This window comes from Schistocerca serialis, chromosome 7, assembly GCF_023864345.2.
Source record: "Schistocerca serialis cubense isolate TAMUIC-IGC-003099 chromosome 7, iqSchSeri2.2, whole genome shotgun sequence".
Taxonomy (NCBI): Eukaryota; Metazoa; Arthropoda; class Insecta; order Orthoptera; family Acrididae; genus Schistocerca; species Schistocerca serialis.
Window position 1 is genome coordinate 577,755,785 of NC_064644.1, and position 18,355 is coordinate 577,774,139.

Consider the following 18,355-nt stretch of genomic DNA (forward strand, 5'->3'; position numbering starts at 1 on the left):
CTCTGACCACTTTCTGCTTGGAGCAAAGTTTATCTTTACACCATGAAGGAAAACTGTACCTCAAGAAGAACGTGCTGCTATTAAAATTTTGAATGCTATTAAATATAATATAAATAGTTTCAAAGATGAAAGCATGAAATTTCTTTATAAAATAAGATTAGCTAGAAAGCTGCAAAGTTTTGATGAAGGTGGAAATGCTGAAGAGAAATACCAAAAATTTAAAAAATGCCGTCATGAAGCAGCATGTGAAGCACTGGGTCAACATAGCAAGGAAAAACATAAACAAAGGACATAGTGGTGGATGGAAAACATAGTGGAAAGGATAAAAGTGAAGAAGAAAACATAGTAGTTGGCTGGGCACAAGGGACCCACAGTATAGAAAGAAAAAGTATGCGAAAGTAAACAGGGAGACTAAAAAAGAAATTATTTATAAGAAAAATGAGATATGGGATAAGATATGTGAGAAGATAGACAGACGTATTGGGAGGGGTGTATAAAAACAGCCGACGCCTGGACAATGGTGAAGCATTTAGAGGAGATGTGAAAGAAGGGACGAATATCACAGTAACTGATATCAGAGAATGGGAAATCATTTCAAAATACTGATAACTTAAGAGAGAACTGGGTATTAGAACACAGAAATGGATTTCAAGAATTAATTATCTGTGGGAAATTTAAATCCATAACTACAGTAGAAGTTGGAAGATCTGTGAAAGAAATGGTAAATCTCCCAGATCAGGAAAGATACGAGTTAGTACAGTATGGGCCAAATGTGTTATGGGAATGTTTGGCCAATATGTTTAACATATGCATGTTAGAAGGAAAAGTGTGCAAGAATTAGAATTTCGAATATGTAAGGCTGACTTATAAGAAAGGTAGTACGAAGTTACACAGAAATTATCATGGAGTCAGTTTTAAAAACTCTATTGATAGACTGTATGGTCGAGTCCTAAAAGACAGGATGTTGACGAGACATTAAGAAGCAAAGTGGATTCCAGAAGAAAAGATTTTGTAGTAACAATATTTTTACTTAACAACAACTAAAGGCAAAGAGACTGGAGAGGCGTATGAGTAACAGTTTAGTGTTCATGGATCTTGAGAAGGCGTTTGACGCAGTGTTGCTGACGAAACTGAAGTCCTGAGTGGGACTCAGCTCGAAAAGACACATGTTAGGATTATACGTAACCCACACAAGTCTGCAGAGTATGAGATCAAAGTGGGGAATAAAATTTCAGAATTGCAAAAGGATTGAAATAAGGATGCTGCTTATTTCCTGAATTGTTTAAAATTTACATCCAGAAAGCCTTAGGCCTGGGAGTAGGAAATGTGCAGGAATATGCAATCAGGTGACAAAGGATCAACACTTTTACAACTTGCTCTTCTCAGATGTTCAGATTGTGTTGGCCAGTGAAGAAGATGATACATGCTTTATAATAAGAAAATTATTAGAATAATACGAAGTGGCGACTGAAAGCAGATTTTCAAAAGACTGAATATCTGTACAGTGGAGAAAATATAGCAAACAAATAGAGGCTCGGCACATCAAGACACGTAAAAAATTTAAATATTTGAGTGGCATCCTATTGGAAGATGGAACAAATAGTTGGAAAATACAGCAACAAGTAGTCAACTGGAAACAAGCAATCCACAAGCTAAACCCTCTTCTAAGATAAGTTGAAAAGTAAAGAAGACACTTTATAGAAGTTTTGCAAAGCCTATAACGACTTATGGAGGTTACAGAAATGGACTACGTCAGAAGATCTTGTAGAACATCTCAGTGAGACAATTTCAGAAATACAATGATAGGAGAAATGGTTCAGGGTCAAGAAATCATCAACAATAGAATAAAAGAATACAAACTCACCTGGTGTGGACATACAATGTGAATGACAGATGACCTAAGGTCATCTGGTTAGATGGGATCTAGAAGGTCATGAGAAAAAGAGAAATAGAACAAGACAAGACAAGGAAGCATGAAAAGATATAAACTGATGGTGACATATGTGGGATGTGGCAACAGCTACACGAACAGGAGGGACAGAAGGATGATATCGGTTTGGTATCATATGGGCACTGCTTGAGATAGAGGTTGGCAGCAAATGGATCACATACCCGGAAATGTTGAAATAGAGGGAAGTGGTGTAAATAATTAGCAAGGTGTAAGTTGGGAGAGGGAGAGGTAGACACTTCAGATGAATAGAAAAAACTGGTTGCTTAAATAAAAATAAAATAAAGGAAGTACTTATATAAACAATGTCAATCCACCAAACCAGAGACTTACTTTCAGTGGATGCTTTGATGGCAACAATTATGGGAGTCAGGATGGCTGGATTTGTGAATCTTAAGATAACAGAGAATGCATGTTATGGTTTTGGTGAAGTAATAAGTCTGGCCCATGGACCATGGACCTTTATGTAATCGGATGGCTTGCATGCCTCAATGACATGGATGGCTGTACCATAGGTGCAAACACATCAGAGGTGTACCTGTGAAGGGGCCAGACTAGCATATGGTTCCTGAAGAGGAACAGAAGCCTTTCTGTAATAGCAGGAGCAACAGTCTGGATGACCGACTGATTGGGCCTTGAAACAAAAGCCAACATGACCTTACCATGCTGGCACTAGGAATGGTTAAAAGCAAGTGGAACCTACAACTGTTATTTTTCCTGAGGACATCCAGTTTTACTATATAGTTCAATGATGCCTCTTGGACAAAACATTCCACAGGTAAAACAGCCCCCATGCAGATCTCTGGATGGGGCTACTCAGGAGGATGTCAGCAGGAAAAACAAAACATGTCCTATGGATCAGAGTGTGAAATGTTGGAGTTCTTGATCGTGTAAGTAGATTAGAAAATTTAAGAAAGGAATAGATACGTTAAAGTTGCACAGGATAGAGTAGCATGGAGGGCTGCATCAAACCAGTCTCAGGACTGAAGACCACAACAACAACAACAATAGTGGGACTTAGTGAAATACAGTATTACTGAGACCACTGGGAGACCGAGCCACGATAAAACTATTCTGTGATTTAATCCATTATAAATGGTTCTGAAAGCCTGCGACTGTGAAAACAATAGGTTTGTTTATAAATAACTCATCTGCTACCAGTCACTATTTTCTTTATTTTATTTTCCGCACGACGCCTATCAGGAAATGATTCCCATCTTCAGGTGTGTTTTTTGTGTGTATGTTATGCCATTTCTATGTGATGTTGTCAATGTGTGACAGTCTGCTTCATTTCATTGGCTTTACTGCAATAAATAAGAAAACACACGATTTTTAGTTGCCTGTCAATCTTTCTGTGAAGTTAGTTGCAAAATTTAGAAGAATTTGTACTTACAGTTTCCTTATGGTCCATTTGTGCAGAATCTCACATACACTAAACATCACACACAACTTGTACACTTTTAAACATCGAAAACATTTTACAGAAACAAAACAGTTACACAGATGTTCCTACAAGTAATCAAAAGAGATGACATTATGTGTTTTCCACAGAGTATGATATGCTTTTGGATCATAATTTACTTATATCTGTTTTACAATTGTGCTTATTTCTATGTGTTACTATTTTTATTTAAGTGTACTATCCAAACATCAGAAGAAGTTCACTGATTCACTTTCAAGTTTCTCGTTTAATATTTTATCTTCATATTTTCTGTAATGTGAATATATATCTCCAGTTCTTCTAGCAAATCCACTTTATGTCCTTTATTTAGTCGGTGGAGTACTCTGACATTTTGCTTTGTTTTTTCAAATAGGTGTTCTGTATTATGTATATGTATATGTATATGTATTGCTATGGCTGATGTAGTGTGTCTGTTGTGTGTGTAGGCTTTTATGTGCTCTGTGTACCTGGTGTTGAAATTTTGGCCTGTTTGTCCTAGGTAGATCATGGAGCATTCTTGGCATGTTATCTTGTATATTCCAGCGTCTGAATATGCATCATGCATACACTTTATAGTATGTATTAGTTTTTGCTGTGTTTACTGGATGTAGAAAACCCAATTTTTACTTTGTGATTTTTGAAAATATTTGCAATCTTCTGTTATACATTGCCAATGTATGGGATACTAGATATATATCTGTTTTTCTTTTTTTCTTCTGTGGTGCAGTTTATACCTGGATCTTTCTTCACTTTGGCTAGGATTGTGTCAACCATGGGAGCATTGTAACCACTGGCAACTGCAATCTTTTTCACTGTGTTTATTTCTTGTTGCATATTCTCTTGGTTCAATGGTATTTTAGTGGCCCTATGTATCACTGACCTGTATGCTGCTTGTTTATGGATATTTTGGTGACATGAGGTTGCAGGGATTGTTATGTCAGTCATTGTGTTTTTCCTATGAATTTTGAATGTATATGTGTTGTTGTGTCTTGTAATACTTAGGTCCAGAAAGTTGATGCTTTTTTGCTCATGTTCCACTGTAAATTTGATTTTCTCATGAAGTTTATTGAAGTAATTTAGATTGTCTGTGATGACTTTGGTACCCCCTTTCACTAACAGTAGTGGTGGTGTGTCATTTAAATATCTACTATAAAATTCAATTTTCTTTACACAAGGTTCTTGGCTGTTAAATAATTTTTTGTTCTAAGTGATTTATGTATATGACAGCTAGGTACCAAATATACATGATCCCATTGCTAGCCCATCTGGTTGTTTATAAACGTTGCCATTAAAAGTGAAGTAGTTGTGACGTAGGGTTAGCTGAATGAGTTCCATAAATTCAACAATTTCTGTGTATGAAAGTTTCTAGTGTGTCATAAGGCATCTTGGGGGAGCTTTCTGGTTTTTAGTTCTTTAGCTACTATCATGCTGTTTCTTATGGAATATGTTGCTTCATATGTATAATTTTTCATCAGTATGTTATTCAGTTTTTTGTGATAGTTTGTATGCTGGGCTATTTATAGAGTTGACTACGGGATGTATTGGATTTCCATCCTTGTGTGTGATGTTTAATGTAAGTGAGACTCTGCACAAATGGACCATAAGGAAACTGTAAGTACAAATTCTTCTAAATTTCGTCACTAACTTCACAAAAAGATTGACAACCAACTAAAAATTGCGTGTTTTCTTATTATTGCTGTAAAGTCAACGAAATTAAGCAGACTCTCACACGTTGACAACATCACATAGAAATGGCATAACACACACACACAAAAAATGCACTTGAAAATGGGAATCATTTCTAGAAATGTGTTGTGCGAAAAAATAAAGAAAATCGTGACTGGTAGCAGATGAGTTATTCGTAAACAAACTTATTATTTAAAACTAATCTGCATGGTATGCAAGATATATGACACAGGCAAAATACCCTCAGACTTTACGAAGAATGTAATAATCCCAGTTCCATAGAAGGCAGGTGCTGACAGGTGTGAATGTAACTGAACCATCTGTTTCATTAATCATGGTTACAAAATACTGACGTGTATTATTTACAGAAAAATGGAAAAACTGGTAGAAACAGACTTAAATGAAGATCAAGTTGTGTTCTGGAAAATAATTACGAACACATGAGGCAATACTGATTTATCTCTGAAAATAGGAAGAAGAAAGGGAAAATATGTTTATAGTATTTGTAGATATAGAGAAACATTTTGATAGTGCTCCCTGGAATACTCCCTTTGAAATTTCAAAGATAGCAGGGATAAAATATACTGAGCAAAAGGTTATGTACAATTTGCACAGAAACTAGACTGCAGTTCTTACAGTGAAAGGGCATGAACGGGAAGCAATAATTGAGAACGGACTCAGACAGGGTTGTAGGCTATTCCTAATGTTATTTACCTGTACACTGACCAAGCTATGAAGGAAACCAAGGAGAAATTTGGAAAAGGAATTACAGCTGAGGGAGAATAAACTATAATTTTGAGGTGTAATTCTCTCAAAGTTACCAAGAGACTTGGAAGGGCAGTTCACCAGAATTGACAGAATCAACAAAAGTAAAACAAGGGTGAAGGACTGTAGTCAAATTAACATGGGTGATGCTAAGAGAATTAAGATATGAAATGAGGCACTACAAGCTGTGGGTTCTGTTATTTAGGCAGCAAAATAAGTGAACATGGCTGAGGTACAGAGGATATAAAATGCAGACTGGCAACAGCACAAAAGGCGTTTCTGGAAAAGCAAATTTGTTAACACTGAATATGAATTCAAATGTTAAACACTCTTTTCTGAAGTTATTCATCTGATGTGTAGCCTTTTATGGAAGTGAAACATGGACAATAAACAGTTCAGACAAGAAGAGAACCGACACTTTTAATATGCTGCACTACAAAAAAATGCTGATGGGTATATGGCTAGATCAAATAACTAATGAGGTGGTAATGAATCAAATTGTGCAAACAAAATTTATGATGCACCACGACTAAAAGGAGGGATAGGACACATTATGGGGTATGAAGGAATTAGAGTTTGGTAATGGAGGGAAGTGTGTGAGATAAAATCTGTAAAGCGTGACCAAGGCTTGACTACAGTAAGCAGGATCAACTGGATGTGTGTTATAGTAATTATGCAGGGATGGTAGTGAAACAATATTTCATTTTGATACTCTAGGAAAATTAAAGCAGGTCTTTACTACAGCAGCATGATTAAATTTGGGTTTTGGGCTGAAAGTGAGTTCCTAAGAAAATACTGGTATTTCAATAGAGGAGAGAACCATAGATGAGACAGAGGACAATGTTCTGCGGGTGTCTCATTTGATGGCAGCTAGATATTGGCCTAGCTGCCACGTTGAGGGAGGGTAAAGAGGTTGGCCAAGCTGAATTTGTAGCAGAGCAATGTGATTGTGGAATAGTTCAATATGGCCTACAGTGCTAATTTGTACCTGGCTTAGTGACTGATTTACGGGTATTGTGATGGGGAGATAACTATAACATACTGGATGCAGGGAAGTTTATTTGATGAATGTAGGCAGACATAATTGAAAAGGGGATACAAAAGTAATTAGAATTGTTCTGAATCAGTTGACTAACACTCAACTGAATGATGGCATCATTAGCATTTGTTTCATGTTTTGCATGTTTCATGGTTTTGCAGTTGCAGACATGATAGACTAACATGCTGACAACAAGTTTTATCAAAAATCATTACAGGTGAAGAGATGTGGTGCTAAAGGATTGTTCCAGAAACAAAGCAACAATTAAGCAGTGGATGACTGCCTCATCACTACACCTGAAGGAAGAAAAGCAAGGGGAAGCAAACATGAAAATAATATTTGTTGCTTTTTTCAACATGAGGCAGATAATTCACTTTGGATTTGATCCCCAAGACACTACAGTTACTATGCATTACGACCTTCAGGTGCTAAAATGTTGTGGACATTAATGGATTGGGTCCTCTGACACAACAACTTTCCATAGTAAAGCAATAAGTGTAGACACTGGAAAGAGTAAAGATAACCACTCACTATGTAGTTGAGTGGTGCACAGACTCAATAAATGAGATTGAAATTGTTGCTAAGCTTTCAAAAGTGTGGGTTGGACTTTCAAGATTGTATTAGTGATACATGTGAGACAGTGTTTAGCCAAAAACAAAATGACAATGTCTTGAGGTTGTTTCCATCAGGAACAGCATGCTCCACAACCATGTGAGTGAGAACTAAGATAGGAGGAAGGGCAGCACTGGTCGTAAATTTTAATCTGTTGACAGCAGATCAGTTTCTGCTACTGTCTAGCTATAATATACTGCAGAGAGCTACACAGTAGCTGAAATTAGTCTACAATAAACAGATTAAAATTTATTACTGATAACGCCCTTCCTCTTATCTTGAAAATGACAATGGTTTTGTACCCATCATACTAATCAGATCTGGCACCCACTGACTTTTTCCTGTTCCATAATATGGACAGTGATGTCAATAGAAAGTGTTTTGAAACCACAGAAGAGGTGAAACAAAATTCACTGAACACAAGACACACAGTTAATATTTGGACAGTTGATTTGAAATAGTGCGCTACAGGTAGTTAGCAAATGAAGCCATCACTAGTGCCTGCACCTGGCCCCCTTCCCAGCCCACATGTAAGGAATTCTTGTTATTTTTGGATGCTCCTTAATGTTTAGATCACATATGACTTGGTAAAGACAACAGACTGCTTTGTTTGGAAACATAGGAACGGCTGGTAGAGGTTGGGATTATATACAGAAATAGGGACTCCCAAGGTTCAAATGTGTTATTAATAAGCCAAAACAAAAACAAGCATGTAACACAATTCAAACCCAGGTACTTTGGTTAAGGTGAAATAAACACATTATTAAGGATATATGTATTACAGGGAAGAAGGAAAACATAATTGCAATGGCCAAGCAAGCAACAAAGAGGAAGGAAACAGATCCACAACCAAGAAAAAGACTGGTCAAGTGATGATAAGAACATTAATGCTACTTATTGTGAAGCAATAATTTATTATTCTACTTAATATAATTTTACTAACGGTGTCACTGGATTTTTCTGAGTCATCAGTTGACTGATCACTTTCTTCCTCATCAGTGCCCCCCTCCTCGTCACTAGCCTCTTCCTCACTTCTTTCTTCTTCGTCATCTTCTTCTTCATCCACCTCCTCTTCCACCTCCTCCTCCTCATCATCATCATCACGATCATCATCTTCTGCACTGCTTCCGTCCGCCTCATCTGACTCTAGAGCATAAAAACGACTCCATTAGTCATTAGATAGGCAAACTTCGTTTTCTTTGCATTTTCCTCACCTGTGGCAAGGCCTGCTAACAATGCACAAGTCTGACTCAATTTGGTTTTCCCAGCTCTGCTCCAGAAAAAACAACTGACAAATTGTTAAAATATAGTCATGCGTAAAACAAAATTTATACAATTCACTGCTGGATGGTGCTCAAAACTTGTGTAATTTTACTTACGTTAAATGTCTATCTGTGAAATGTGTACATTTTACAGTGTGTGTGTAACCAAGTGGTACATGGTAACGGGTAATAATGGTAAATTATTATTATTATTATTTTTTTTTTTTTTTTAACTTAGCCTCAGGCAGTGGTGAAACCAGTTATGTAAACTACTCCACAGTACTTGTGGTTGGCTCCCACATAATTATGCTGAGCTAGGGACACCACCACAGTATTGCTGAGTGAGAGGCACCAACTTTCTACCACAAATTCCACAATGAGAAGACCGGGTGCCATCACGTGAGGTACGCAAGAGGGTCAGCGAGGTAACGACTGCAAACAGCGTGTTGCTCTCTTGCCTGTCAGCTTCCTTACCCTCTGGAAGTGTCCACCAGTCCTGCCTATTGAGGGTGAAATGCTCTTTTCGTACCATGTGCAGTTCACTCTGTGTCTGTAGCCAGTTTTCATGAACACTGTATCCCTTATTGGTAGTTCTTGGGAATAAAACCCAATTTTTTCCCTCAATCTTGGCAATTATCATTTTACGTGTAGGAAAAACACCCCAGATGCCCATCTGCTACCATCCTGACATGAAGAATCTGGTGTCTGGAAGTGGGATCTTTCCCACCATTAGATCCAAATCAACATTTTCCCGCCGATCCTATGTGCTGGCAAACATATCGACGCCTTGCAGTTTGCTGCCGCAGGTCACTTAGCTGTCTGCATTGTTTGCACTAGATGTGCCTTCGGGCGCACGAGACAACTTGTTAGACTGTGATGGTCTAATCAAGCATGCAAGCACACTATATGGCTGCACACCGCTACATCGCGTCGCAAACCGGAGCGAGCTGCTGGAAGTAGAAAAGTTGCCACGGGCCGCGCTGCATCGTGCACTGCCGCTGTGTGCTGGAACAGAGCAACTGCCTCTTGCCACTGCCCCCAACACCATCGCTGCTTTTGCTGCTGCTGCCGCCGCCAAAGCAGATGCTGCTGGTGCTGCCACTTTTGTGCACTGCCGCCTCCACCACCATGTGATGGAAGTGTTGCTGCAATGTGTTCTGCTAGTTAACAACTCCGGTGAACTTCTGCCGAGGGATCTTTCCACCACCAAGAATAGAGCGAGACCTTTTTTTCTGTGTACATCTGCTCGGTCTTAGTCTTGTAACCATGCCTGATTTAGATCCTCCTCAACCAGCAGAGAGGACCGAATCGGCAACCGATGCTGCAACTGCCGCCCTGATTGAGCCTGATGGCTTGAAAAAAAATTGAGCTCCAGGAGTGGATTACATGATAACTTGTGAACATTAAGACAGAGCTGCTGAAAATGTGGCAACTGTGGGCAATTCAAAGGCCACTAAAGTTGAAACAGAAAAATTAGTACAGTCAGTACACCTCCAGCCATAACTTTTGTACCTTCTTTTGCTGGAAATCCAGGCAAAAATGCTACAACATTTTTGCAAAGTGTCAGAGACATGGGGTGTATATGCGCATGGCCAGACCATTTTTTATTAGGTATCACCAAGCTGAAGCTTTTGGGCGATGCGTGAACTTATGTTGAATCACTAGACGCTCACTTTTGAAGTCTTGGCAAATGGGTTAGCAGGGTTCTACTCTGACAAGTTTGGTGTTAGCTATTACCATGATCAGTTGTCCACCCTTAGGCAGAAAGCAGGGAGGACTACGAAGCATTTGCGGACAGAATTAGAGCAGCATCTTGTCGCATGTATGATCTCTGAAGTGATAATACACATAATGAAGTATTAATCAAAAAGGCTGAAGTGAAGGCAAATGATGTATTCATGTAAGGAATTAATCCATATTTAAGGAGTGAGGTAGAGGTAGCCTCCCCCACCTCCTTGCATGAAGCAGTCAGACTTCGTCTATTACTTGAGGAAGCGGAAAGATTTATATCTTCCCCAAGCACACCAGCAAAGCATGGCATGTGTTTAATGACATGAACTGCCAGAGATTCGGGAAGCCCAACCATATGGCTGAGCGCTGCTGGGCTTCCTGCTGTAAGAAATGCCATACTGTCTGACACGAATAGCATCATTGTCCGCAAAATATGTGGCCAAATTCCCCCAAGAGGAATGTGCCAGCAAGCAACAACAGAAATAATCAATTGAGCAGGAGCATTACTCCACGGGGAAATGAGTGTGGGTCAGGTTCTGCCACCCACCCTTGCCCCCAATGAAATACATAAACCCTATAAAATGGGGAGAACCCACTGAGGTCAAAATTCTTGTGGATACCAGATCTCAGATTAGTGTTCTTTTTCTTTCTAGTAATGACAAGCATGTGCTAAAACTGCCACACTACAATATAAATGGACTTGGAGATGAGATGATCATTCCTGCAGGCACCTGTACTATTGGTTGCTGAAGGGAAAGAGTGTCTCTTTGATATGGAAGTAGTGAGGAAATGCACATGAGATTTTGATATCATCCTGGGGAACAATTTCATGACAGGCTATCAGTCTGTGTTAGATTATAGGACATGCATTGTTCGGTTCAGTGATACAGACCACTGTCCATACAGTGAGCGTGTGTCTCAGTCACGAGAACCTGTGAAAGGAGGCCTACATTACAAGCTCCAACTGAACCGCATACGTAGGCATTGAAAACTATCATGCCTGTTACAATTAGTGGTGGAATGGAAACAGTTGTCTGGATTGAAGTCAAAGACCACGAAGATCGGACTTTCTGGTCAACCTGCTTGCCTAGAATGACTTTCTTGACAGGCTGCAAGTCCATGTTAAGAGACGTCTCAGTAGACCCAAAGTAAAATGGGACAGGTTTCAAATACCTGGGTATGCTGACAATTTTGGTCAATGGGACATAGAAATCCCACATGGCAAAATGCTAGCCAGTGGCTAAGAAGTTATGCTAACAGAAGTTTCTAAGCAGAAAAAAATGTCAAGACAAAAGATGTAAGAAGTTACTTGTGAGGAAAGTTTACACACTAGCCCCTTCAATAACAAATTAGTTGAAAGAAAAGTTGGCCCATTTGCTGGAGTCAGAAAAAATCTTTTGTATCCAGTTTCAGAGAAATATCGTGGTTATTTGAGGAAAGGAAATATTTACCAGCGACTGGTGTACAACACAAAATTCCTATGGGAGATAGTGGATCAATTGTACAGAAGATGTATTGTTTATCTCATGAATTGCAATCTGTTGTTGAAGACACAATTCAACAGCAATTGGTTGCAGCGATAATTCAACCCTCTGCAAGTCTGTGGGCCAGTCCAATTGCCATTGTGCCAAAAAATCAACTAATTGGTGAGAAAACCTATGGGTTAAGAAATGTACTGTCTAGATTACAAAGTGCACACTTGAGTTTAAAACTAGAAAAATGTTCTTTTGCACAGTCACAGGTTCAGTACCTGGGGCACATCATTAGTTCACATGGAGTTAAGCCAGATCCTAGACTAACTGGAGCAGTGGATAAGTTTTCAACCCCAAGAGATCTTAAAGAATTACAATGTTTCCTAGGTTTAGTCAACTATTATAAGCATTTTGTGCAGAATTATGCCACAATAGCAAAGACTTTACCAAAATTTCTAAAGAAAGATGAAGTATTTGAATGGACAGATGAGTGTGAAGCAACAATAAGGAAAATTAAAATATTACTAGTCCACCTTTACTAATATATCCACATTTTGAAAAACCTTTTATTCTTTTGACAGACGTGTCAGATTACACTGTCAGAGGTGTTTTAAGTTACGAATATAATGGTGATGAAAGACCAATTGGTTGCATCTCTAGGCAGATGAACTTAGCAGAAATAAAATACAGTACTACCAAGAATGAGTTGCTAGCTGTCATGTTTGGAGTAAATGACTTTAAAAGTGTTACATGTATGGGCATCAGTTCACTGTGGTCACGGACCACGCTGCTATACATTAAGATTAAAAGATCCCAGTAGTTGCTCGACTAATGGGCATTATAACTGTCAGAATATGATTACGCAAAACACAGTTATTTCAAAGCCACACAAAAACAGCTAGCACGCAACAACAAATGCACTACACCCCCTCAGTATAGACCTGGTGATATGGTATTGCTCCGACATCCCATGGTAAAAAAGGGATGAACTAAGAAGTTCACTCCTCGGTACGAGGACCCCTTCCCTCTATTGCACATCATCTCCCCGGTGAATGCCGAAATTCAGTTACTTGATCGTACTAGAATAGTACACTTGATTGGCTAAAGCCTTGTCATGGATCAGCTGTGCCTCCTCATGTAGCACCACTTGCTTCTACCCCTAAAGTTGCTCCGACAGGTAAACGTGTCACCACAACAAAGCAGAAAAAGAATAAAGATAGGGTGATACCAGCATATTCTCGCTATGGTTTAAGAAACAAACATGCACACGCCCTGCAGTCCAGGGACCAAATGAGAAGGATGTAGTGGTAAGAATGCCACTATGGAATAAAAAAGACAAGAATCATTTACTTATTTGTGTGTATTTGCCAGACAGAACTGAGTGCAATGGAGATGCATGCTGTTCCACTAAAACAAAACAAAAATTTGCAAGGTTTGCTTATGATGTTTCATGTTTCTGGTTGTGTCCATGTTGTAATACAGGGTGTCCTACTCAAACCTCCTTGATTTCGAAGACCCAAGAAAAAACCCCAGAGGATATGACAATTTATTTTTATTTAATTGTATGGATAGGTTTGTGATAGAGCAGTTACGAGTTACGTTACCTCCACGAGCTGCATAGGAAACCGAGTCAGTTTGCATAATGTCACTATAAGTGAAATAGATGCTAAATGACCTAAAGGCCTCTCAAATGCTTAGTAGTAATACATTCCTCAGAAACACATGTGGTTGCAAATGAATGCAAATGTTACATACATGAGAAGAACACACGTTATGCTCCACTTGAGTCACTCAGAAACTATTACCTGTGCCATAATTTGAACACCAAAAAATTCAGAGTAAGTTAATTGCCATCTCAATCGATGTTACTAGTAGCGCTGGATAGCTTGAGACACAAAATCTCACACTTGCAAGTAACAGCTGTTACCAGTGCGCAACTGTTTCATTTCTTACTACACTGCTTCACGCATAGTGCAGTTCTATTTTTTAACAAGTATTATGAGATGTTTTGTCAATCAATTAATTATTTTCCTACAAGGAAATTGCTATGTATGTCTAGAAATAATGTAATACAAATGTAACACGTTACCCACTACCATTACTTTTGAAGTCAACCGATGTTGCTTACATGAAGATGAAATGGTTCACTTACACAGCTAACTTCTATGCAACACTTAACTCTTACACAATCTGAGTTAGAACCCTAGTTTTTAAAAAAAAAAAAAAAAAAAAAAAAAAAAAAAAAAAAAAAAAAAAAAAAAAAAAGGCACAACTGCTATTTTACTTTCAGATTTCGTACACTGGGGCAGCAATTCAATCCAATTAAGGTTCAAAATTGTTGATTATTATCAGGTAGTAAGGAAAACTTATTATAAAACAAGAAACTAATAAAAAGAAGCATACTCTCATCAGCTTAGAGGCGACAGGGCCATAAGCGTGTCACTAAAGATTTCTACACCGTAGGATCATTTACCGACTATCTGGTAAACATCTTCATCCTTCTAATAGAAAATATTAACAAAGTTACAATTGGAAAAACTTAGCTGGTACGGCAAGCGATGCCGCATTGCATGCTAGACTGCTCACAGCTCACCTGAAACCATTCTGCACATCTACCATATCAATCCTAGTGACTCTGTTGTATGATTGAAGAAGCAGAACCAAAATGAACGTAGTTTTGAGTAAACACAAGTCTACCAGTCCATTAGAAATTTCAGTCAACACTTCCCGGCAGATTTGGACACCTTATCCATCACTGTAGCATGAGTGATTAACGGAGATCCATATTTTAGCAAGGGTACCTGCTACGATATGCATTCTCGTGGAAATCCTTGCTACGTGTGAGAGAGACAGTATAATACACCAGTATAGTCAAATCCTGCCTGAGTAAACGTACTCCTAATAGAGATTTCAATCTAAGCAGAAATCACATATCGAGATACAAATACCGCTAAATTCTACTCACGATATCATGTAAGTAATACCAATTATCGATCATGTTCAGTAATGCTTCACCCAAATAAGGGCGAGAACTGCCATTTATTTTTTAGCTGCAATCACAGTATGAGAACTTGAGCATCTGAAAGTTACTATGCATAACCAGCATGTCAATCTGCAGTATTTCCAGTTGTAACCTAACATCACAAGACATAGTTGAAATGAATACGTGCTTTGCTTATGCAACAATAACAGAAAGCTATTGCAATAATACACTCCTGGAAATTGAAATAAGAACACCGTGAATTCATTGTCCCAGGAAGGGGAAACTTTATTGACACATTCCTGGGGTCAGATACATAACATGATCACACTGACAGAACCACAGACACATAGACACAGGCAACAGAGCATGCACAATGTCGGCACTAGTACAGTATATATCCACCTTTCGCAGCAATGCAGGCTGCTATTCTCCCATGGAGACGATCGTAGAGATGCTGGATGTAGTCCTGTGGAACGGCTTGCCATGCCATTTCCACCTGGCGCCTCAGTTGGACCAGCGTTCGTGCTGGACGTGCAGACCGAGTGAGACGACGCTTCATCCAGTCCCAAACATGCTCAATGGGGGACAGATCCGGAGATCTTGCTGGCCAGGGTAGTTGACTTACACCTTCTAGAGCACGTTGGGTGGCACGGGATACATGCGGACGTGCATTGTCCTGTTGGAACAGCAAGTTCCGTTGCCGGTCTAGGAATGGTAGAACGATGGGTTCGATGACGGTTTGGATGTACCGTGCACTATTCAGTGTCCCCTCGACGATCACCAGTGGTGTACGGCCAGTGTAGGAGATCGCTCCCCACACCATGATGATGGGTGTTGGCCCTGTGTGCCTCGGTCGTATGCAGTCCTGATTGTGGCGCTCACCTGCACGGCGCCAAACACGCATACGACCATCATTGGCACCAAGGCAGAAGCGAGTCTCATCGCTGAAGACGACACGTCTCCATTCGTCCCTCCATTCACGCCTGTCGCGACACCACTTGAGGCGGGCTGCACGATGTTGGGGCGTGAGCGGAAGACGGCCTAACGGTGTGCGGGACCGTAGCCCAGCTTCATGGAGACGGTTGCGAATGGTCCTCGCCGATACCCCAGGAGCAACAGTGTCCCTAATTTGCTGGGAAGTGGCGGTGCGGTCCCCTACGGCACTGCGTAGGATCCTACGGTCTTGGCGTGCATCCGTGCGTCGCTGCGGTGCGGTCCCAGGTCTACGGGCACGTGCACCTTCCGCCGACCACTGGCGACAACATCGATGTACTGTGGAGACCTCACGCCCCACGTGTTGAGCAATTCGGCGGTACGTCCATCCGGCCTCCCGCATGCCCACTATACGCCCTCGCTCAAAGTCCGTCAACTGCACATACGGTTCACGTCCACGCTGTCGCGGCATGCTACCAGTGTTAAAGACTGCGATGGAGCTCCGTATGCCACGGCAAACTGGCTGACACTGACGGCGGCGGTGCACAAATGCTGCGCAGCTAACGCCATTCGACGGCCATCACCGCGGTTCCTGGTGTGTCCGCTGTGCCGTGCGTGTGATCATTGCTTGTACAGCCCTCTCGCAGTGTCCGGAGCAAGTATGGTGGGTCTGGCACACCGGTGTAAATGTGTTCTTTTTTCCATTTCCAGGAGTGTAGAAAGCTATTGAGTATTACAAATCAATATTGATTCTACCACTGCACCAATGAGCCAGCTACATTTTCTAATGTTCCTCAGCCGCATGAATATTTTTCCGTCATAAAGACACCGGGCGAGCAGCTTGCGCTCCAGACGTGCGCTTGCTACTGACACAACACCAGATCCTGTTGACAACAGCACATACCACTAGTATCACGCCACAGTGACTGTGCCGAATCTAGCTTAGCTACAGCACCCAACACCTTTACATAACACAGTTAGAAAACATTGGAACACAGCCACAATCTCCCCTTTGCACATCAAAATAGCGTATTGATTTTGCCAAACACTTTTATATGTATCCTCACAAAGCACATAAAATAGAAACACCCTTCAAGCTACTTTTTATGATTTACAACACTGACTTGTGGCTTTTAGACTTCAAGATAAGTTCGTCGCTGAAAAATCAACCACCGCCATCTGCCAGATATCGGTTGCAGTTCATGATACACAATGTGGAATATGAAGAATAGTTAGGTGCACCTTGCTGAATACTTTCACATGAAACGTATCAACCTATAAGCAGGAGGACATGAAAACAGAGATAACGAGAGAAAAGTTATTGCAACTGCCCTGCTCTAGCTACTACTGAAAAATATATGTGAAAATGTTTATTGTGTTTAGCATAAGCTTTTGGAGCTCCACCTGCATGTATTTGTATTTTATTATGTATTTATGTATCTTAAATGACAGTCTACCCCTCCCTCTGAGCTCGCCTCCCAATTTTGAAGTGTATTTTTATTGTATTATGGCATGTACAAAGATGTTCAAATGCAGTTAAGAGGATGCTGAAACTGAGCTATTAAAAAATAGTATACATATATACTTCATAATATAGCAACTTTGTTCATTTGAAAACTGCAGTTAAGGGAAACATCCCACATACGAGGGCATACCTCCTCATCTAAATACGGTACATAATTATTTGCTCTCACTGAGAGTCGTGCATGCAGTGCACTTTATGCAACAAATACTTTTTGTGCTGAATCTAAGCACTCTGTGGGCACCATGATGCACGTTGCTTCAACAATTTAGGTACAGTAGCAATCCCAAGTAGAACGGGAGATACGAAAAGCTTAGGCAATGAAACTGTTAGTAGTTACCTATACAAGCGTATATTCAGAATTCATGGTGACACCAAAAGCTATATCGCGTTTGCCAAAATAAAGCACACCAACATGTGAAGAGCCCGTTTAGTGGCCACACAACTATGCCCATAGGCAAACGGTAATGCCAAAATGCGTAATCTAGTGATTGACACAAGATTAGACACCTGTTGACTTCTATGGTACTGACGGCGCACGCTGCATGTGCGCCCGTTCTGCTGGAATTGCCAGTTGGTGCCCATGAGCATATACTGCTGCAGTTAATGTTTTGACCCTCCCGCTTTCATTACTTATCCTATTACTGTGTTGTCAGCTGTATTCTGAATTTCTTTCTTCTGTCGAGAAGGAGCTAGCCGGATTAATTGGAGCTAGGCCCTCCAACAGCACCAAGATTATCATATTCTTTTCCAGCCACATTATACCGATGTACCACTCCTTTCCTGTTGCAGTGCTCCATCTCATTTTCTCAGTTTTTGCTGCAGGGCATCAGTAGAGTCCCAATTAATTAACCAAGTACATTACTAACACGTCAGAAAGTAAAGCCTAACAGAGATATCCAACACTTTGCACTTTGGTAATGAATGTCTGACATTAAGGGACAGAAATACAACTTTGCTG

At 40.1% G+C, this 18,355-nt stretch overlaps 1 protein-coding gene across 1 annotated transcript in view; it reads right to left on the reverse strand.

The window, feature by feature from the left end:
• The window catches only part of LOC126412189 (AP-3 complex subunit beta-2), a 255,075-nt gene that overhangs the window by 83,438 nt on the left and 153,282 nt on the right, over window positions 1–18,355 (reverse strand). Inside the window, exon 14 of the mRNA XM_050081668.1 lies at window positions 8,435–8,637. Within this exon, the coding sequence (XP_049937625.1) occupies window positions 8,435–8,637 (203 nt within the window). The remainder of the gene's footprint in view (window positions 1–8,434; window positions 8,638–18,355) is intronic.